Source organism: Chiloscyllium plagiosum, unplaced genomic scaffold (genome assembly GCF_037043375.1).
Source record: "Chiloscyllium plagiosum isolate Xiang-an unplaced genomic scaffold, Cpla_swu_hap1 HiC_scaffold_2, whole genome shotgun sequence".
NCBI classification, from domain to species: domain Eukaryota; kingdom Metazoa; phylum Chordata; class Chondrichthyes; order Orectolobiformes; family Hemiscylliidae; genus Chiloscyllium; species Chiloscyllium plagiosum.
Window position 1 is genome coordinate 151,307,019 of NW_028270140.1, and position 22,026 is coordinate 151,329,044.

General features: G+C 45.8%; 1 protein-coding gene across 2 annotated transcripts in view; it reads right to left on the reverse strand.

Annotated features, from left to right (window-relative positions):
- Window positions 1-407: 407 nt before the first annotated feature.
- hmgcs1 (3-hydroxy-3-methylglutaryl-CoA synthase 1 (soluble)) overlaps window positions 408-22,026 on the reverse strand; it is a 73,644-nt gene continuing 52,025 nt past the window's right edge. For both annotated transcript variants that reach the window (XM_087974778.1, XM_043704336.2), the window contains exons 2-9: window positions 12,330-12,787; window positions 11,426-11,551; window positions 8,085-8,249; window positions 6,021-6,189; window positions 5,561-5,731; window positions 5,217-5,449; window positions 2,664-2,830; window positions 408-1,117 (exon numbers count right to left, since the gene is read on the reverse strand). In XM_087974778.1, coding sequence (XP_087830904.1) covers window positions 1,028-1,117; window positions 2,664-2,830; window positions 5,217-5,449; window positions 5,561-5,731; window positions 6,021-6,189; window positions 8,085-8,249; window positions 11,426-11,551; window positions 12,330-12,777 — 1,569 coding nt within the window. In that variant the 5' untranslated portion in view covers window positions 12,778-12,787 and the 3' untranslated portion in view covers window positions 408-1,027. The remainder of the gene's footprint in view (window positions 1,118-2,663; window positions 2,831-5,216; window positions 5,450-5,560; window positions 5,732-6,020; window positions 6,190-8,084; window positions 8,250-11,425; window positions 11,552-12,329; window positions 12,788-22,026) is intronic.

Below are 22,026 nucleotides of genomic sequence, written 5' to 3' on the forward strand. Positions count from 1 at the left end.
GTATTACAGACCTCAAAGAGGAACCCACAATATTTTTCATTCCAATCAGAGAAACATTATTCACCACAGCTCCGGCTGCCTTTGCTGGGAAGGAAGCTTGACTTTACATAGTCTGGTCGGTGTGACTCCAGACTCTCAATGGTTGACTCTGAATTGCCCTCTGGGCAATTAAATGGATGATAAATGCTGGCCCAGCCAGTAATGCCCACATACCATAAAGAAATTTGAAACATAATTGATTTAGAAAATACTTTTGAAGTGAGCTGGAGGCTCCTATGAAGTGGTGGCAGTGTTCATTATCCAGGTTCAAGTCCCATTTGTCACGGAGACGTTTCATAACACATCCAAACAGGTTGACATTTATACGACTTTCAAAATGAAAATTGAACCCAAAGATACCCGTATCGTGAGTTTGTATTTTTTTTTAATTTAAAAAGAACTTTACAACAGATCCTACATTTTATAACTCACTTCAGAACATGTGCAGGTTCAGGATTTTCTTTTTCACTGGATAAAATTAAATTTCAACACGATCAGAAACAGCTACTGGGAGTGGTGAGAAGATGATGCATCAATGAACAACTGAGGTTTGTCTGTACTTCATCGGCTTGGGCACCAACTCACTGCACAGACATAAATATCACATTAAACAGAAAGGAAGCAAACAGCTAAATTACAAAGCAGTAAAGGGAGCGCACGGGAGCGCACAGATCAAATGCAACGTACAAGCATTCAAAGCTCACCCACCCGTTCCACGCACAGTAAACAGAATTTTAAAATAATTACAATGTTCGAATGCAAACAAAGTTTGAAAAAAAAAAGGTGTGTGCTGCAGACTGACTGTACATCAGGTGGCTGGTCTGGGACACCTTCTTGCAGAAGACCCAAGAATTCATTTTCAGATACTTATCCAGCGTTCCTGTAGAAGTCAGGAATCCCACCCACATGGATCAGACTTGCTGGGGCTGGGGGAGATTGTTCATTTTCTCTCTCGTCCTCTTTTCTCCCCCACATTCTCGACGTCAGCTCAGTGCTCTCCGTTGCTGAGGTTGGCAGTACCAGCTTGTGCAGCTGTTCCTGGAATCCTGGGCATTTTCTTGGCAGGGCTTGGCGCACACTGTGAATAACATGGGCATCTTCAGCACATCCATAAGATATAGAAGCAGTTAGGCCATTTGGCCCATCAAATCTGCTCCAACATGCAATCATGACTGATATGCTTCTCAACCCCATTCTCCTGCCTTCTCCTTGTAACTTCAATCCCCTTACCAATCAAGAACCTCCATCCTTGAAACAGTCAACCCACCTTCACACAGCAGCCCTGCACCATCTCCCTTAACACAATGTCCCGCAACCCAACGTCATCCCATTACTGCCTCAAATGCACCAGCCCACCCGATCCCATCACCCCACTAGATCCTGTAATCCCATCAGACCTGTTGTCGGATCCCATAACCCCACCAACCCACCAGTTCCTGGGATTCCATAATCCCATCAGATCCCACAATTCCACCAACCATTCAGATCCTACAGCCCCAAATGTCGAGATCCCCCAACCTCACCAGATCCTATAATCGTGTCAGTCCCATGACCCAGCGCCCAAAACGATCTCTCAATCTAGTCTCTCTCCAGGAACACACTGGATTATTTTCTAATCTATTCATATTGCCCAGCTTTTTATCTAAAACCCTGGCTTCCTCTTTTCTCACCGAAGATTCTGCTCACAACTTCCCTTCTCATTTCCGACCACTTCACCTTACTCTCTGCCTACTTCCCTGTTCCTCAGAGAACAACTGGCCGATACCAAATGATTATTTTGAACTGACAATGTTTGGTAATGTGGAGATTGAGAAAGTTTTGCATCTTGTATTCATCCAAGCAAGAAAACAAATTCAAGGAGAAGACCAACATTTACATTGCCTGAGGACAGCGCACTGATTGATAGAAGTGTTGTCGTGGAGAATGCATTAATTAATGATGATAACAGTAAACTGCAGGCTGTGTTTACATTTTAAAGTCAGGCAAGGAGGCCCCGATTGTTCAGGGCAACTGCCCAGACAAATGAACCAGCGAATGTCAAGCATTTTATCCAGTTGAATCAGATAAAATGTGTGTAAGTGCTTTCTATCTAAAAAGAAATTAATGCATGTAGCTTCTAGAACACACAAGCTTGCCATCCTGCAAGCCAAGTGATAATGCCAAGTTGGTGGTCAGTGGAATTCTTCACATGTCTCAGGATTATCCAGTAAATGCTGTCCAATTGCAGATTCACATTTAGTGTCAAACAGTGTGTCAGGGATTTTGTCAGCATGGATTACTTGGTTATAGTCTACACCTTGCTTGTCATGAACAGCTAAAAGGCTAAATAGTTAGATAGGATCCCCATCGGTCTTTGGAAACACAGGCCACACACACTGGCAACACCCTGACGCTGAAATTCAAATACCACATGACCCAAGTTCACATCTGAAATGGAACATTCAAATGAGCTCCCTTTCTTCAATGTCTCGGTTCTGTCTAACTTACACTCCCCTTCACTAGACATTATACATGTTTCAAATGAAATGAAATGCTTCAACAAATGTCAGTTCCCTTCAATCATCATTTAAAATCTCTGAGGAATACCGGGATTTACTGATAATGGTATTTAGGGTCCCACATACCTCAGCTGCGGTGGTTTTGCTCTGGAGAACACCTGACCCAGCCTCAAAGCTGCTGTTCTCCAGGACTGGCCTCCGAGCATAGTCACGACGATGTTTGTCATCCACTCGGGTGAGATACCATGTGCCAGGGAACAGGTCCTCTACTGCACTCTGTGGCTGGTGGTTTGCTGTGGGGAAAACAAACCAAGACAAATTAAATGAGAGTGGGAGAGGAGACCCACTGTGACGGTGTAACAAAGGATAAAGAAAGCTGAGACTCGAAGCAACACTAATAGGAAAGAACGAACTCCACAAACTCTCAGTACATGCAGTGAAACACGCCTATTCTGGAGGGCTTCAAAACCGGATCGAAGTGACACAATCAATAATCTTGTGCAAAGTCAAGACTTTAGACATTCAGACTGGACGGAAATGTAAAATCCAGAACCATGCTTTATCCATGCATCGCTGTAACTGGAACACTGCTGAGCTTGGCCTCGTGGCTCTGGGAAGAGACCCTCACTGGGCTGGGCTGGGCCAGGCCAGGCCAGGCCAGACTGCAGCTGGAGAGAGTCAGGCGAAGCAACAGTGGTACAAGTGCAGTGAAGGAGTGGTGGCCGAGGTTACCCACAGCCCGGTGGCATCGACAGTGCTTACTGACACAGGGCCTGTCGTGAACAGCTGGTATCCCCCAGGAGTAATCACTCTGATTTTGAGGTTTATGCCCCTGTTCACCTAACCCCAATGTTTTCCTAATTTCCTTTCTGGTTCATGTGTTGATATTGTTTCCCCTTAAATACATTTATACAGTCACCTCAACTACTCCCTGCGATTGTAAACTCCATATTCTCCTGATGTGGAGGTGCCAGTGTTGGACTGGGGTGGACATCAGGTAGTTGTAGGAGGAGCAGTGCTCCGAAAGCTAGTGCTTCCAATTAAACCTGTTGGACTATAACCTGGTGTTATGTGATTTTTAACTCCATATTCTCACACTCCCTGGATAGATGGCAGCACGGTGGCTCAGTGGTTAGCACTGCTGCCTCACAGCACCACGGTCCCAGGTTTGATTCCAGCCTCAGGTGACTGTCTGTGTGAAGTTTGCACATTCTCCTCGCGTCTGCGTGGGTTTCTATCCACAGTCCATAGATGTGTGGGTCAGGTGAATTGGCCATGCTAAATTGCCCATAGTGTTAGGTGCATTAGTCACAGGGCAATGGGTCTGGCTGAGTTACTCTTCAGAGGGTTGGTGTGGACTTGTTGGGCTGAAGGGCCAGTTTACACACTGTAGGGAATCTAATCTAATCACGTGCAAATTAGGAGCAGGGGCAGGCCGTTTGCCTCTTTCAGGCCTGCTCCATCACTCAGGACCATCATGGTTGATCGCCTTTGTGTTTTGAATTCAATGTTCCCAAAAACCCTCGGACTCCTTGCTCCCATAAATTTCCCCATAACTCCCCATTCTTGCTATCGGTTTTCACATTTCCAGCAAGTTTCCTCTCAAACTCTTGCTTAACCTTTCAATCTTCCTCTGTCATCTTTGTATTTTAACCAATCATCTGACTTGCTACTCATCTTATAGTCCCATCCTCTCTCCCCGATTATTTAATTAACCGTGGTGCGAGCCCTCACTTGAGAAACTTGCTTTACATTTTAGATGTAGGTTTGCACACAGAGCTGGAAGGTTCATTCCCAGATGTTTCGTTACCCTACTAGGTAACATCTTCAGTGGGCCTCAGGCGAAGCAATACTGAAAATTCCTGCTATTTATATGTTTGGGTTTCTTTGGGTTGGTGATGTTATTCCCTGTGATGAACTCTTGACAGAGTTCCGGTTGGAATGCCATGCTTTCCTAGAAGCTTGGCATTCCAACTGGAATTCTATCAACAGACACATCGAGTTAGACCCCATCTACCACCTCCTGAGAAAAGGAACAGGAAGTGACTTCACCACAGGAAATGACATCACCACAGGAAATGACATTACCGACCAAAAGATATAAATAGAAAGCAGGAATTTTCAGCATTGTTCGCCCACTAAAGATATTACCTAGTAGGGTAACGAAACGTCTGGGAATGAACCTTCCAGCTCAGCGAGCAAACCTACATCCAAAACCTCAACCTGAGCTATAAATCTTCTCAAAACTCGCTACTTTCTTTATATCCCCTTAAATGTCAGCCTCTGCATCTCTATTGATCAAACCTCCAGCCTAGCATTCCATTTCACTCCAGCTAACTCAGCTTTTGTGCCCACATTGTTGCCCTTATTTAAGTGTAAACATTAGTCTTAGAGCTACTCTTCTCCCTTTCAAACCAGAAGTAAAACTCAATCGCCTTGTGATTGCTGCTACCTAGGGATGCCTTTCACCTAAGGTTGTTAATTAAACCTGTCATATTACACAACACCAAGCCTAATATAGCCAACTCTCTGCTTTGTCTAGTAGAGTAGAAATATCTCAACAGCATTCTTTGAACCCCCCTCTCAGACTGTTACTGACACATTCGGATTGCTCCAAGTTGCACGTTTATTTCTATCTCCACCAAAAGCAGCAAATATTCCTCCCACCAATGACCTTACCCAAATGATGGGTTTCCTCCCTCAGCTTCATGCTAGTGGCGAATACTTCCGGTGACACCTTCTTGCGCGAGTCCAGCCTGGCCTGCAGGTCTGACAAACTGGACACCAGCTTGTCCAGCGCAGATCCGGGTGTCGCGTCCTGGGTGATGCGGAGCGAGTACAGGGTAGCAGCAAATCCCGAGCCGTAGGAGAACAGGCCAATCCTCTGGCCGGCCAACTGCTGGGCAGAGCGCCTGTGGGTTGAGAAATCCACTGTTATTGCTGAAAGCAAAGGCACGTGGCATGGAGGGGATGAGGGACCAGCAGCACAGGGAGGTGGGAGAAAGGCCACGAGAGGGACTTACTGGCTTAACACGGCGGACAGGCAGCCGTAGACAGAGGGCGTGTACATGTTCCCATTCTGGTTGGAAAGCATCAGTGATGGATGCGTCTTCTGCTTAAAAATATCGCTGCTTGCCTTCAGGAAAGCTTTCTCCACATCCCGATCGAAGTAAGTGTCCTCAAGTTTCATATCTCTGTGAACAAATCAGGGAACATGTTAATCCCGGTAATGCAAACCCCCAGACCCCACCACTGACAGCGTGAGTGGTAGCATCTGTCGAGAGAGCGGAATAGGAATTAATGTTTCAAGTTCAATACATCTCCTCTTCGTCAACACTCTTTTCCCCATCTTCACAGAAGCAGCAAAACCTGCCTGAGTTTCTCCAGCATTTCCTGGTTTTAAATCAGAACCCCAGCATCCTCAGTATTTGGCTTTTATTGTCTGGGAAGCAGGCCCCATGACGAGTCACAAAATCCGCTCACCTGAAGGCCTCCAGGCCGCTGAAGATACCACTCTCTGTGTTGGGGTTGGAGTCATGTAAGAAATCGTTGAGAAGCAGCCGGGCCACAGATTTCTGGACCAGCTTGCAGTAAGGGGTGTGGAATACCATGTAGTCAAAATCCTGGAGAGTAAAGCGAGCATCGCTGCCCTCTGAAACACAATATTCACCAGATTACTGCTGCATGACAGAGATTAAATTCATGTAACCCCACTGTCAGCGACAAGTGCTCTCAAATGGGTGTACAATCAAGACACACTCCATGGTAAATAGCACACAGGTAAGAAGCAGCTGGACAAGTTAATCTGACCTATATGTATAGCTGGGATTCTCTCACATTTAACTAAAGGCATTAAAGCTAATGACAAAACTTAATGCAATTTCAACCTTTATAAAAAGAGAGCTATATTACAAATCTAAGGATGTTATGCTCTTAGATGAATTTAATTAGTTTCTACCTGAAGCACTGTGTTCAGTTCTAGCACAACTAGAGATGGGCAATAAATGTTGGTCCAGCCAGTGACACCCATGTTCCACAAGTGAATGAAGAAAAGGGCATTTGGGGCCATTTAATAAATGCCAGCCAGCAATAGAAACATGTTATGAACAAATAATTTAAAAAATGACGTGACCTCCACTCTACTGTCTTGTCCACTCCCTTGTCAATCAAAAGTCTATTAACTAAGCCCTGAATATATTCAGGACTCAGCCTCCACTGCCCCCAGGGGAAAAAGTAGGTTTACTAAAGGGGAAGAAATTACTCTGTGATCTTCTTCATGTCAATCTGAACTACTTCAGGTTCTTAACATCTAGTGGCTTCTGGCTAGGATACTTAACAAGGGATTAGTGAGTGAGCATTTGACTATGCATGCATAAAATTCTATGACTATGTGGGGGAAGTACAATAATCAGTATTGTTGGAGATTTGTGATGTTAGAATAAGACTCTGACCAGAAGAGCATATTCCTGGACTCTGTCTAACACACCAACCATGAAGTTATGACATAACACCTATACCCCTGAAGAGCTAGTCCAGCCTTTCCAATAGGTATAACTTAATGCTGTTATGGCTCCCAGAACTGATGAAAATTAGACACTGAAAATATTTTCAAAAGTACAAGAATGCACAATACTTCATTGCAGCATTACATAAAACCCATTCAAAGTCCTGTGCTTTGAATCTCTGTAGATAGTCTTCATCAAAGAATTGATGCACAATGTGCAGAGTACTCCTTTAAAGATGGTTTGAGACATAGTATACACACGAACAGAAGCTATACATTCTCAATAGCCCAGCACTTTTAGCTTGGAAACTTAAACAGGGCAAAGCATTTTCTATGGATGTCTGCGACCCAGATCATGTGGAAAATTAGGACAATGGCTAACATGAGTACACCATTGTTAGTTACCCTGTATCTAATCATGCCCTTTCCTTGCCCTGGGAGTGTTTGATGGGGACAGTGTAAAAAGAACTTCAGTTTCAAAGAGTAGAGGGAAATTTACTTTTAGTTTACTTTGTTTAAAAGAGTAGAGGGAGTTTGAATCTTTACCTAACTCCATGCTGTACCCATCCTGGGAGTGTTTGATGAGGACAGTGCAGAGTTTTACTCTGTATCTAACCCTATGCTGTCCATGTCCTGGAGGTTTTTGGTAGGACAATGTTGATGGAGTTTTACTTTCACTTTAAAAGAGTAGAAGGGATTTTATTCTGTACTTATGCCTATGTGGTACCTGTCTTAAAAATAAATGAGAGAACTTGAAATGCTAAATGATTAACTTTCCAAGTCTGATAACCCACTGTCAGTTTTAGGTGGATAAATTCTGGATTTTGATGACATTTAACAAGTAAAGACACTAACAATATTGTCAACAGTTATTGGTTTTGATAATCTGGGGAACAGCTTTGTGAAGAAATAAAGTGTAAGGTGCCAATGGGATAAAACAGGAAGGGGCTGCCACACTTGTTAAAGAGGGCATATGCAAAACAGTAAAGCAAATGGAAGTCATTTCTATTAGGGTCTTGCCAATTCGCAACACACCAGCCTACCTTTTTGTTTCTGTGCCTGATACTTGTTGCAGTAAACTTTGTAGCAGTGATCTAATGCGCTGAGGTAGCACTGTATCGAAAGCTTCCCATCCACCACTGGGTACTCTGACACCATGTCCGGCTTGTAGAAATCGTATGCGTGCTGCATGTGTGTTCCCCGGAGTCCTATAAATTAGTGACAAACAATCAGCCGTTACATGCACAACCCCAAGACATTAAAGACAGCAAACCTTCCTGCAGCCTTTGGGCAGGAAATGTTATACATTCACATCCAACTGCAAGATATGCTGACAGTGACTAACGTTGAGTTGTAAAAACCAGCCTCAGTCACAGCCCAATGGGTCACACTCTCATCGGAGTAAAACTCAAGGCTGCCAGCCCCAATCCAAAGATGTAAGCTCATAATCCAGGGTAACGCTCCAGTGCAGCACGGATAGAGGGGGCACCTTTTAGCTGGGACATTAACCCAAAGTCCTGGATACCCTCTCAGGTGGAAGCTAAATATCCCAATAAAAGAAGAATATAAAGAGCAAAAGAAAAATTCAATCAAAAATTAATTATATGTGAATTAATGCAAAGTAAACAAATGAAACAGTCAGTTGTTTGAAGGGATGCAATGGAACATCGCCACCTGCTGACAGAGAAACAGGACTGCAAAATAAGAATTGCAGCTCTAACAACTAACTCTGGCCTCAAAAGGCAGGGAAGATTCAGTGCTTCATTTGATCATACAAGACATCTCTTGGGAAAAGTGAAAGACTTTGTTGCTGGTTTTTAATTTCATCTCTAACTGGATTTATTACGAGATCTCTTCACCAATACGGAGTGCTCCAGACTGGCAGTTTGTTGAGTGCTGCATGATCCTGATCCTGACAACTACACGAGAGGTTACTCACAACGCCAGCTCCTCCCAGACCAAGGATTGAATTCTGCTTTCCACCAAACCAAAAGCACAAGGCTGGGAGCTTGGGATAAGGATCGGAATGGGAATGCCAAGCATGAGCCCAGATCCCTTGACTTTGTGCAAAGGTGCAAACAGCAACTCATTTTCCAAAGCCCAGACTAAAATCGGGGGATGTGGGCTCGAATCCCAACACGTTAGATGGTGAAATCTAAATTCAACTAAAAACAAGGGAGTCTGAAAGGTAAATCTACTCTACTAGTGACCATGTAACCACTGACAACTGTTGGAGAAAACCCACCTGGTTCACTAATTTCCTTCAAGGAAGGAAGTCTGCCTGTCCTTACTGTCTGGCTTACACGTGACTCCAGACCCACAGCAGTGTGGTGGACCGTGGGCTGATTGCTCAAATGGCCACATGAGCTGGTCAAGGGAAATTAGGGATGGACAACAAAAATGCTGGCCTTGCTAGTGACCCCCACATCCCAGAAAGCATAAAGAATAAAAAAAACACATCACCTGATGCAATGCTCCCTCTAAACTGAGGTGCCACCCACACATCAATTGGTGTTTGAGGAATTGGCTTCCACTTCTGGAAGCTGCTGCCATACACAGTCCTTCAGAGGCCATTGCAGCTGGCACAATTAAAGGGAAAGTGGTGTCTCACAAACTTGATTGAGTTTTTTGAGTAAGTGACAATGATGATTGAGGAGGGGGTGGAAGCATGTTTTCTGATTGGAGGTCTGTGATGAGTGGTGTTCCACAGGGATCAGTGCTCAGAACTCTGTTTATAGGATAAATAAATAATATGGAGGAAAGTGAAGGCGTCTAATGTATGTACTTAAGTTTGTGGATGACAAAGATTGGCAGAGTTACAGGTAGTGAGGAAGAATGCCAGAAGATACAGCAGGATATAGACAGGCTAGAGACTTGGGCGGAGAAATGGCATATGGAGTTTAATCTGACAAATGAAGGGTGATGCCTTTGGGAGATCTCATGGAGAAGGGCACTATACAGTAAATGGCAGCACACTTAGTAGCATCAACACACAAAAGGATCTAGGCTTCCAGGTCCTCTGTTTAAGCAGCAACATATGTGGACAAGGTAGTCAATAAGGCAGATCGAATGCTTGCCTTCGTTGGTAGAGGCGAAGAGTACAAAAATTGGGCAAGTCATGTCACAGCAGGGTAGAACTTTAATTAGGTTACATTTGGAATATTGAACCAGAAGGATGTGGAGGCTTTGGCGAGATTACAGAAGCAGCTAACCAGGACATTGCTTGTTTTTGGAGGGAATTAGCTATGAGGAGAGATTGGACAAACTTAGTTTATTTTCAACTGAATATCAGAGGATAAGAGAGGAACCCTGATAGAAGTTTATAAAATTATGGGAGGCATGGATAGAATGGACAGCTGGAGACTTTTCTCAGGGTAGAAACTTCAGTTAATAGGGAACATGGGTTTAAAAGAGACTAATATTAAAGGAGATGTGAGGGGCAAGTTTTTTTTTTTACACATAAGGTGGCAAATGCCGAGAATGCGTTGCCAGAGGTGGTGGTGGAGGCAGACAGAATAGGAATGTTTAAGAGATGAGAACTGCACAGAGGCAGAGTGTCTTTAGTTTAGAAAGGCATCACATGTCAGTACAGTCTTGGGTGGGCCAAAAGGCCTGTTTCAGTGCTGTATTGTTCTTCGTTCTTTTGAAGATTGATCAGAAGCACAGCTCCTCACCTGCACGTTCCAAAATGGCAGGTGGGGAGGTTGGGAATCTCTCTTCCTGGCAATGACAAAACAGAGACTGATGAAATTTGCTGGGAAAGACTATCCAGGGACATGAAATCAGGGTAGGGGCAAATGGACTGTGATCTAACTGAATGTAGATGGGCTGAATAGCCAACTCATATTCCTATGTTCCGAGGTGCTGAGCTATGGGTAAGAGTAGGAATGCTTCTTTCTACTGGTTTTAGAGGGAATGGGGCTGTTGAGTATACTGAGGTAAGGCATCTACAGGAGTGAGTATGATGGTGGGAGTGTATGGCAGGGACAAGTGTGAGTGAGAGAGGAAGTGGGGGGGGGGGGCTAAACCAGCCAGGAGGAGAGCAAGTGGGAGATTGAGACAGTGTCTGAGTGAATTTAGAATGAGTGAGTTAACCGAAAGCGAGCAACTGAGTGGGGGAGCGACCAAGGGATGTCAGTGACATCTTGCCACTGCTGTTTCGGGACTTTGGTGTGCCCAGTCTACCCACTCTGATTCCAACATTATCGGGGTGAGTGTGTTTCAAAACTGCTTTGTGGCCTTCAGAGGTTATAAACAGCACCACACAAATGCAAGTCTGTCCTTCTAATAGCAACTAGTCTGAATATGAATGGTGCTGACAGCCTCGGTGGGATGTATTAGATCCTGTTTCACAACACTCACGGGGCTGTCCATGTCTACGTACCTCGCTCAAATCCCAGCGGAGCATTTGGACCGACCAACATGGCAATGGCGCCGGCACCACCGGTGGGACGGGCACTCCCTGTGGCATAGACGGCAATATCACCAGCAACAACTAGTGCGTAGCGCCCTGTAAGCCAAAGACAACACAAAACACGGTCAAAATTACACAAACTTGGTTTATTTCCACTTGAATATCAGAGCATGAAGGAGCAACCTGATAAAAGTTTATAAAATTATGGGAGGAATGGATAGAATGGACAGTCGGAGACTTTTTCCCAGCGCAAAAATGTCAATTAATAGGGACCATAGGTTTAAAAGAGACTAACATCAAAGGAGATGTGAGAGGCAAGTATTTTTTGACATGTCAGGTGGTAAGTGCCAGAGGGGTGGTGGAAGCAGACAGAATAGGAACGTTTAGGAGATGAGGACTGCACAGAGGCAGAAACCTGTCTATTGAAATTCCATCATCACAGCGACAGACGACACCTTCCCAAAGCCACACTCACCCGCAGGTCTTTAACACAGCTCAGAAATCAGCCAGCTAGACAAGTCCTCCCAATAAAATACAAAGAGCTATCTGCAGACACCATCTATGCCTCATAGCTGACACACACAGTGATACATACATTACCTGTGAGAGGTACAGTGTCAATATGATTAGAGATCACCACGTCTATATTAGCTATGAGGATATGCCACCTCTAATGTGAGACACATTACAACAATGACTTATCCTGAAAAATATTTAATTGGCTGCAATGCTTTGCCATGTCCTGAGGATGTGAAAGGCGCTTTGTAAATACACGGCCTTTCCCTGCAGTGTTCATCAAAACTAGATAGAGATGAGAAAGTTCCTAGTCTGGGTGGGATGGGGAGAAACAGGTCTCTGGACAGCACAGACTCACCATCCCAGGAACTGGACTCCACCCAGTTGACAGAGTTGAAGAGTGCAGCGGTTCCACCATAGCAGGCATTAGTGGTGTCAATGCCTTCGATGTCCGTGTTCCCAGACTCCTCAAACAGCTGCATCAGAACGGTCTTCACTGACTTGGACTTATCGATGATAGTCTCTGTGCCCACCTCCAGTCGCCCGATGCTCTCGCAAGGGAGGTTGTTCCTCTCCAGCAGCCGGTGAACAGCGGTCAGGCACAGGGAGTTGATGTCCTCACGGTCAGAACAGAAGCCCATTCTGGACTGGCCCAGGCCCACCGTGTACTTGCCTGCGTCCACCCCATCGAACTTCTCCAGTTCTGTCTGCTCCACAAACTGAGATGGGAAGTAGATCTCCATGGCAATGATTCCCACATCCTTGGGCCAGCTGGCCTCAGCGTTGGCAGGAAGTGATCCGGGCATTGTGGAAAGACTGTGGAGAAGCAGACAGGAGTGAAAAATCAATGCAGCACTTAGTCTAATCACCTGGCACAAAAATCACCAGATCCCAAGAATTAAAATCTAATCAGAAATTACATACACTGGGCTTCTACTTCCGGGAATGTGCAAGTTCAGTGACAGTCAGCGCCTCCAGGAACTGTCCCCCCCAGTGACAGTCAGCGCCTCCAGGAACTGTCCCCCCCCCCCAGTGACAGTCAGCGCCTCTGGGAACTGTCCCCCCCCCCCCCCCCCAGTGACAGTCAGCGCCTCTGGGAACTGTCCCCTCCCAGTGACAGTCAGCGCCTCCGGGAACTGTCCCCCCCCAGTGACAGTCAGCGCCTCCAGGGACTGTCCTCTCCCCCAACCCCATCCCAATTGAGAGTTAGCGCCTCCAGGGAATGTCCCCCCCCCCCCCCAGTTGACAGTCAGCGCCTCCAGGGAATGTCCTCCCTCACCCCCCACCCCAGGTGACAGTCAGCGCCTCTAGGGAATATCCTCCCCCCCCAGTGACAGTGCCTCCAGGAACTGTTCCCCCAGTGAGAATCAGCACCTCCAGGAACTTATCCCCCAGTGAAAGGCAGGACCTTTTGGAAGTGTCCCCCTGTGAGAGTTAGTTCTTTTGGGAGTATATCTAATTATCTGCACAATTACAAAACTGTCAGATTCAAGCAAGACTGTACATGAATCACAGGAAATTGATTCATTTAATACATTGTTCACTCGGCTCCAGAAGCAACTGCTTAATGATGGGGAATAAGTCTCAAAGCATCCTTGGTCATGTAATTCTGAATGTCCTTCTACATTGGAGAAAAGGACGAAATACGGTTGTGAACACAGGTTCCTCAGCCTTCAGCAGAGGAAGGGCCATCGCCCTTGCCTGTGTGGCTGTTGCATCGCAATTTGACCACTAGGGGCATCACAGCCAAGCATTATCTTGAACTATATTCTTTCCGCACAGAGGTCTTGTTGGACCGTGAGTACTCCCAGGAGATTTCTCTTCTCCTTAAAGCTTGGATAGGGAATGGGCAGATTTTCTGATCTCCAACATCCTTCAGGTAATTCAGCACAGTTCAAACCTAGCAACTGGTCGTTAAAGCTCATGCACTGACCGCAGTGGATCAGCTAAACGCAGCCAAGAACATTTTTATCTCTGTCGTATCTTACTCCCAGCATCATGTGTGGCTCAGTTTGTCGGAGTGTACATAGTCCATCCAGGCCCAGTTAAAACAGACATAACCCCTGTCCAGTGCTCACCAACTTGGGACCGCACTGATCCATTGCCATGCACCAAAGACCTAGGCATGAGTTGGCACGTTGAACATCAGCATCTTCAGAAAGTGGCAGGAAGATGTGATTAAACACAGAATTCACCACAAGGTGAGGGAGCTATCGGGGAAAACAGTTACAAAACCTGACCGAGACAGATACACAAACTAAAATCCAGACGCTATAAAAAAAGAGAAACCCAAACCAGAATCACACCCTCTTGTAAGAGCACGCCAGGTCCACAGAGATAACGAGATCCCAAATGCTGCTGACAATACAGCATGTGGACAGTATACCTGCACATATATACAAAGACCCTGTGTGACCAGATTCCAGATCCTGCTTATCAATGCATCACAATCACTACCCCATTTAAAACTTAATTCCCTTTCACGCACTTGCCAATCCCAACTTCAATTTCTCCTCTGAGATACACTGCAGATATTGGTGCAAACAATTCCTTTCACACACACACACTGGTAAAGAATGGCGGTCTCATGGCAACAACCTGATAACAATTCTCCCAACAATTTTGAACAGAATGATTCAAACCAGCTTCAAATGTTAAACAAACCCCTATGTAGTCACTCGTCTGCTCACAGTTTACCAGAGATGTCTTCCTGCATCATATAGCAATGCAGAAACAAGAATACTTCAGCACACAGTGCCCCGAGTGCTGCCTCTTACAGATATGCCTGTACTCTACCTGCCTGGTGCCAGTAGTGTGCTGCACTCCACTCACATCAATGCGCAAAGCAGCAACCACCGAGGCACAGAGCTACACACTTCAGCTCCACCCTCGCCAGCTGATCAGAACAGTGTTCTGACTGAGCTTCAGCCAATCAGCCCGTGCTCCTGATATGATGCAGCAGCAGCAGCAGTGACAGCTCATTATTGGAAGGAGACTGTTGGCTCTCTCTGCAACTCCACACTGGAGGGGGGAGGGAACAGGGAAAGAGAGGAGAGGAGGGGCTCAGAGAAAGAGATGAAAGAGAAGGTGAAAGAAGTAAGAGAGAGAAAGAGAAAAAGGAGGGAGACACACACAAAGAAAGAGTGAAAGAGACAAAGAGGAAAAAGAGAAACAAGAGAGAAAGATGAAAGAAGTTTGAGAGAGAGGAAGAAAGGAGAGTAAGAAAGGGAAAAAGGAGAGAGGAAAATGAGAGGATGGGGCAGAGAGGGAGATGATATTGTGGAGAGAGAGAGGAGGGCAGAAAGGGAATAAAGGAGGAAGAAAGAGTGGACGGGGGGGTGAAGAGAAGATGGGGTGAGAGAGAGGGGGGGAACGGGTTGGGGAGAGACAGGACGGGGTGGGGAGAGGGGGAAAAGGGGGGCAGGGGTGGGGAGAGATGGGACAGGGTGGGGAGGGGCGGAGAGGGGGCAAGTGTGAGGAGAGAAGGGGCGAGGTGGGGAGAGAAAGGTAGAGTGGGGTGTGGAGATGGAGAAGACAGGGGTGCGGGGAGAGAGGGAGAGGACGGGGGTGGGGAGAGAGGGAGGGAGAGGACGGGGGTGTGAGGGGAGAGAGGGAGAGGATGGGAGTGGGAGAGAGGGTGAGGGTGGGGAGAGAGAGGATGAGGTTGGTGGAGAGAGGGATAGGATGGGAGTGAGAGAGAGGGTGAGGGTGGGGAGAGAGAAGATGAGGTTGGTGGAGAGAGGGATAGGATGGGAGTGGGAGAGAGGGTGAGGGTGGGGAGAGAGAGGATGAGGTTGGTGGAGAGAGGGATAGGATGGGAGTGGGAGAGAGGGTGAGGGTGGGGAGAGAGAGGATGAGGTTGGTGGAGAGAGGGATAGGATGGGAGTGGGAGAGAGGGTGAGGGTGGGGAGAGAGAGAGTGAAGGTGGGGAGAGAGAGAGTGAAGGTGGGGAGAGAGAGGATGAGGTTAGTGGAGAGGGGGATAGGATGGGGGGCAAGAGGAGAGGGAGGGGATGGGGGAGGAGAGAGGGAGAGGACGGGTGATGGGAGCGAAGGAGAGAGGGAGAGGACAAGGGTGGGCGGAGATGGAGGAAGAGGACCGGGGGCAGGGAGAGGATGGGGAGTGGGAGGGAGGAAGTTGACCGGGGTGGGGAGGTGCAAGAAAGTGGTGGATGGTGGGGGAAGGGGAATAAGAATGGAGTGAATGATGGGGGAGCAGGAACAATAAAGAGGGTAGGCTAGGACAGGATAAATGGAGCGTACAAGGGAGAAAGCTAGCATGTGCAATAGATCATCAGAAAGGCAAGCAGGATATTAGAAGAGGTTGGAGTATAGGAGTAGGAACATTTTACTGCAACTATACAAGATGCTGGTGAGGCCACATCTGGAATATTGTGGGCAGCTTTGGCCCCTTATTTAAAGAAATATTTCATTGTAGTTTGTTCAGGGAAGATTCACCAGGATTATCCTGGTGTGAAGGGACTGTCTTATGAGCAAAGGTTTAACACGCTGGGAACCCACTCATTAGAATTTAGAAGAATGGATTGTGATCTCTCTGCACCGTATCAGATTCTTATGGAGTTTTTCAGGATAAATGCTGAGAGGACATTTCCCCTCATGAAACAGTCTCATGGTGGCACAGTGGTTAGCACTGCTGCCTCACAGCGCCAGGGACTCGGGTTCAATTCCCACCTCGGGCAACTGTCTGTGTGGAGTTTGCACATTCTCCCCGTGTCTGAGTGGGTTTCCTCCGGGTGCTCCAGTTTCTTCCCACAATCCAAAGATGCACAGGTTAGATGAATTGGCCATGCTAAATTGCCCATAGTGTTAGGTGCATTAGTCAGAGGGAAATGGTTCTGGGTGGGTTGCTCTTCGAAAGGTCAGTGTGGACTTGTTGGGCTGAAGGGCCAACTTCCACACTGTATGGAATCTAATCATAAAGGGGCATCAATTTAAGACTAAGATGAGGAAGAATTTCTTCTGAGGTTTGAGTGTCTTTGGAACTCCTTGCCACAGAGAAGTGTGAAGGCAGAGTCCTCGTGTATTTAAATCCAAGATAGATGGATTCTTGATCAGGAAAGAATCAGGTGTTATGGGGAAAAGGCAGGAAAATGTGTGTGAGGAATATCAGATCATCCACGATCCTATTGCATGGTGGAGCAAGCACGAGGGACTGAACTGCCTACTCCTGTTCCTGTGTGTTATGGTCTTATAGGAAGGTGGGGGGGGGCTGAGAAAATGGAATGAAGAGGTCATGCAGAGGGAAGGGGGGGATTGCGAGTGAGAGAAGGGGAGAGAGAGAACTAAGAAAAGGTCAGAGACAAGGAAGCAGCAGAGTAATACCTATAAGTGTCAGAGTTCTGGGAGAATAATGGCCCTGTAAAAAAGCTTGGATCTATTTGATACTCTCCAAACCCAACCTCTCTCTCCCATTCAGCATTTGGGGATTGGGAGGAAAATCCATTTACAAAGCAGAATTGTTTTTCTAGTTGCTCACACGTTTTGCAGACATCCAAATTGCGACACCACACAATAACAAAGAACAAATGGTAATGGTTGTGAGTTCTGAAGATGCAGTGTCATGAACTTTGGCGAATTTCTGCAGTGCATCTTGTAGATAGTACACGCTGCTGCTACTGAGCCTCGGTAGGGGGGGGTAGTGGATGTTTAAAGTCATGGTGCCAATCAAGTGGATTGCTTTGTCCTGGATGGTATCAAGCTTCTCGAGTGCTGTTGGAGCTGTATTCAACCGAGCAAGTGGGGAATATTCCATCACATTCTTGACTTATGCCTTATAAACATGGACAGGTTTTGGAGTCAGGTGGTGAGTTATGCACCGCAGTATTCCTAGCCTCTGACCTGCTCTTGTAGCCATTATGTTTACATGGCAAGTCCAGTTAAGTTTCTAGTCAGTGGATATTGATAGTGGGGGATTTAGTGATGCTAAACCATTGAATGCCAAGGGGAAGTGGTTAGATCGTCTGTTATTAGAGATGGTCATTGCCTGGCATTTATGTGGCGTCAATGCTACTTGCCACTTGTCAGCTGAAGCCTGGATATTATCCAGGTCTTGCTGCATTTGAACACAGACTACTTCAATATCTGAGGATTTATAAATGGTGCTGAACGTTGTACTGTCATCAGAGGGAAGGTCTTTGATGAAACAGTTGAATTGGTTGGGCCAAAGACACTACCCTGAGGAACTCTTGCAAAGATGCCCTGGAGCTGAGATGACTGACCTCCAACAACTACAACCATATACATAGATTAACTAAGTGGGCAAAGGTCTGCCAAATGGAGAAAATGTGGGGAAAATGAGAGGTTACCCTTTTGGGGAAGTGTGAAAAAGCATAATTTTATCCTAATAGGAACGGACTGCAGAGCTCGGAGATGTAGAAGGATCTAGATCTCAAAGCAGATGAATTGCAAAAGGCAAGTATGCATTTACAAAAAGTAATTAGGATTGTTAATAGAAAGTTATTGTTTGTCAAAATGAACCAAATACTAAATTAAGGAAATTATGCTTCACTTATACAGGCAATTGGTAAGACCACATTCTGTACACATTGTACACCACTAGCCACCTTATTTAAGGAAGGTGTAAATGTATTGGAAGCAGTTCAGAGAAGGTTTACGAGACCAATACGGCCAATGGGCAGGTTGTCTTACAAGGAAAGGTTGGACAAGCTAGGCTTGGATCCACTGGAGTTTGGAAGAGTCAGATTGAAACATGTTGATTGAAACATAAAAGATCCTTAGGCTGTGGAAAAGGTGTTCCTCATTTGGGAGAACCTAGGGTCACCAATTAAAAAGGGATCACTCATTTAAAACAGAAATGAAACAATATTTTTTCTCTCAGGTGACTAGAAGTCTTTGGAATTATATTCCTTAAAAATTAGTGGAAGCAGAGTCTTGGAGTATTTTTAACAGAGTTGAAGATTCTTGGCAACGAAAGGCTGAAAGGTAATCAGACGTAGGCAGGAATGTGAAGTAATCAGAGCAGCTATGATGTTATTAAAGGATCTAAGCAGCTTATTCCTCCTCCTAGTTTCTACGTTCATTGGTGGGCGGCACGGTGGCACAGTGGTTAGCACTGCTGCCTCACAGCGCCAGAGACCCGGGTTCAATTCCCGTCTCAGGCGACTGACTGTGTGGAGTTTGCACGTTCTCCCCGTGTCTGCATGGGTTTCCTCCGGGTGCCCCGGTTTCCTCCCACCATCACAAAGATGTGCAGCGTCAGGTGAATTGGCCATACTAAATTGTCTGTAGTGTTAGGTAAGGGGTAAATGTAGGGGTAGGGGTGGGTTTCGCTTCGGCGGGTCGGTGTGGACTTGTTGGGCCGAAGGGCCTGTTTCCACACTGTAATCTAATCTAAATCTAACCATATTCACAGCACTGACCTGATCAATACTTTTAAAGATAGAATGTTCTCACGGGGGAGAGGGGCCAGCAAGAGGTCATTGTCCACATTGGAACCAACGATATAGGCAGGGAAAAGGTTGAGACTCTGAAGGGAGATTACAGAGAGTTAGGCAGAAATTTAAAAAGGAGGTCCTCAAGGGTAGCAATCTCTGGATTACTCCCAGTGCTACGAGCTAGTGAGGGCAGGAATAGGAGGATAGAGCAGATGAATGCATGGCTGAGGAGCTGGTGTATGGGAGAAGGATTCACATTTTTGGATCATTGGAATCTCTTTTGGGGTAGAAGTGACTTGGACAAGAAGGACGGATTGCACCTAAATTGGAAGGGGACTAATATACTGGCAGGGAAATTTGCTAGAACTGCTTGGGAGGATTTAAACTAGTAAGGTGGGGGGGTGGGACCCAGGGAGATAGTGAGGAAAGAGATCGATCTGAGACTGGTACAGCTGAGAACAGAAGTGAGTGAAACAGTCAGGGCAGGCAGGGACAAGGGAAGACTAATAAATTAAACTGCATTCATTTCAATGCAAGGGGCCTAACAGGGAAGGCAGATGAACTCAGGGCATGGTTAGGAACATGGGACTGGGATATCATAGCAATTACGGAAACATGGCTCAGGGATGGGCCTGACTGGCAGCTTAATGTTCCAGGATACAAATGCTACAGGAAGGATAGAAAGGGAGGCAAGAGAGGAGGGGGAGTGGCATTTTTGATAAGGGATAGCATTACAGCTGTGCTGAGGGAAGATATTCCCGGAAATACATCCAGGGAAGTTATTTGGATGGAACTGAGAAATAAGAAAGGGATGATCACTTTATTGGGATTGTATTATAGACGCCCCAATAGTCAGAGGGAAATTGAGAAACAAACTTGTAAGGAGATCTCAGCTATCTGTAAGAATAACATGATAGTTATGGTAGGGGATTTTAACTTTCCAAGCATCGATTGGGACTGCCATAGTGTTAAAGGTTTAGATGGAGAGGAATTTCTTAAGTGTGTACAAGACAATTTTCTGATTCAGTATGTGAATGTACCGTCTAGAGAAGGTGCAAAACCTGACCTACTCTTGGGAAATAATGCAGGGCAGGTGACTGAGGTGTCAGTGGGGGAGTACTTTGGAGCCAGCGATAATTTATTCGTTTTAAAATAGTGATGGAAAAGGATAGACCAGATCTAAAAGCTGAAGTTCTAAATTGGAGGAAGGCCAATTTTGATGGTATTAGGCAAGAACTTTCGAAAGCTAATTGGAGGCAGATGTTCGCAGGTAAAGGGACGGCTGGAAAATGGGAAGCCTTCAGAAATTAGATAAGAATCCAGAGAAAGTATATTCCTGTCAGGGAGAAAGGGAAGGCTGGTAGGTATAGGGAATGCTGGGTGACTAAAGAAATTGAGGGTTTGGTTAAGAAAAAGAAGGAAGCATATGTCAGGTATAGACAGGGTAGATCAAGTGAATCCTTAGAAGAGTATAAAGGAAGTAGGAGTATACTTGAGAGGGAAATCAGGAGGGCAAAACGGGGACATGAGATAGCTTTGGCAAATAGAATTAAGGAGAATCCAAAGGGTTTTTACAAATATATTCAGGACAAAAGGGTAACTAGGGAGAGAATAGGGCCCCTCAAAGATCAGCAAGGCGGCCTTTGTGTGGAGCCACAGAAAATGGGGGAGGTACTAAATGAATATTTTGCATCAGTATTTACTGTGGTAAAGGATATGGAAGATATAGACTGTAGGGAAATAGATGGTGACATCTTGCAAAATGTCCAGATTACAGAGGAGGAAGAGCTGGATGTCTTGAAACGTCTAAAAGTGGATAAATCCCCAGGACCTGATCAGGTGTACCCGAGAACTCTGTGGGAAGCTAAAGAAGTGATTGCTGGGCCTCTTGCTGAGATATTTGTATCATCGATAGTCACAGGTGAGGTGCCTGAAGATTGGAGGTTGGCAAACGTGGTGCCACTGTTTAAGAAGGGTGGTAAAGACAAGCTAGGGAACTATAGACCGGTGAGCCTGACCTCGGTGGTGCGCAAGTTGTTGGAGTGAATCCTGAGGGACAGGATGTACATGTATTTGGAAAGGCAAGGACTGATTTGTGATAGTCAACATGGCTTTGTGCGTGGGAAATAATGTCTCACAAACTTGATTGAGTTTTTTGAAGAAGTAACAAAGAAGATTGAGGGCAGGGCAGTAGATGTGATCTATATGGACTTCAGTAAGGCGATCAACAAGGTTCCCCATGGGAGACTGGTGAGCAAGATTAGATCTCATGGAATACAGGGAGAACTAGCCATTTTGATACAGAACTGGCTCAAAGGTAGAAGACAGAGGGTGATGGTGGAGGGTTGTTTTTCAGACTGGAGGCCTGTGACTAGTGGAGTGCCACAAGGATCAGTGCTGGGCCCGATACTTTTTGTCATTTACATAAATGATTTGGATGTGAGCATAAGAGGTACAATTAGTAAGTTTGCAGATGATACCAAAATTGGAGGTGTAGTGGACAGCGAAGAGGGTTACCTCAGATGACAACAGGATCTGGACCAATGGGCTGAGAAGTGGCAGATGGAGTTTAATTTAGATAAATGCGAGGCGCTGCATTTTGCGAAAGCAAATTTTAGCAGAACTTATATACTAAATGGTA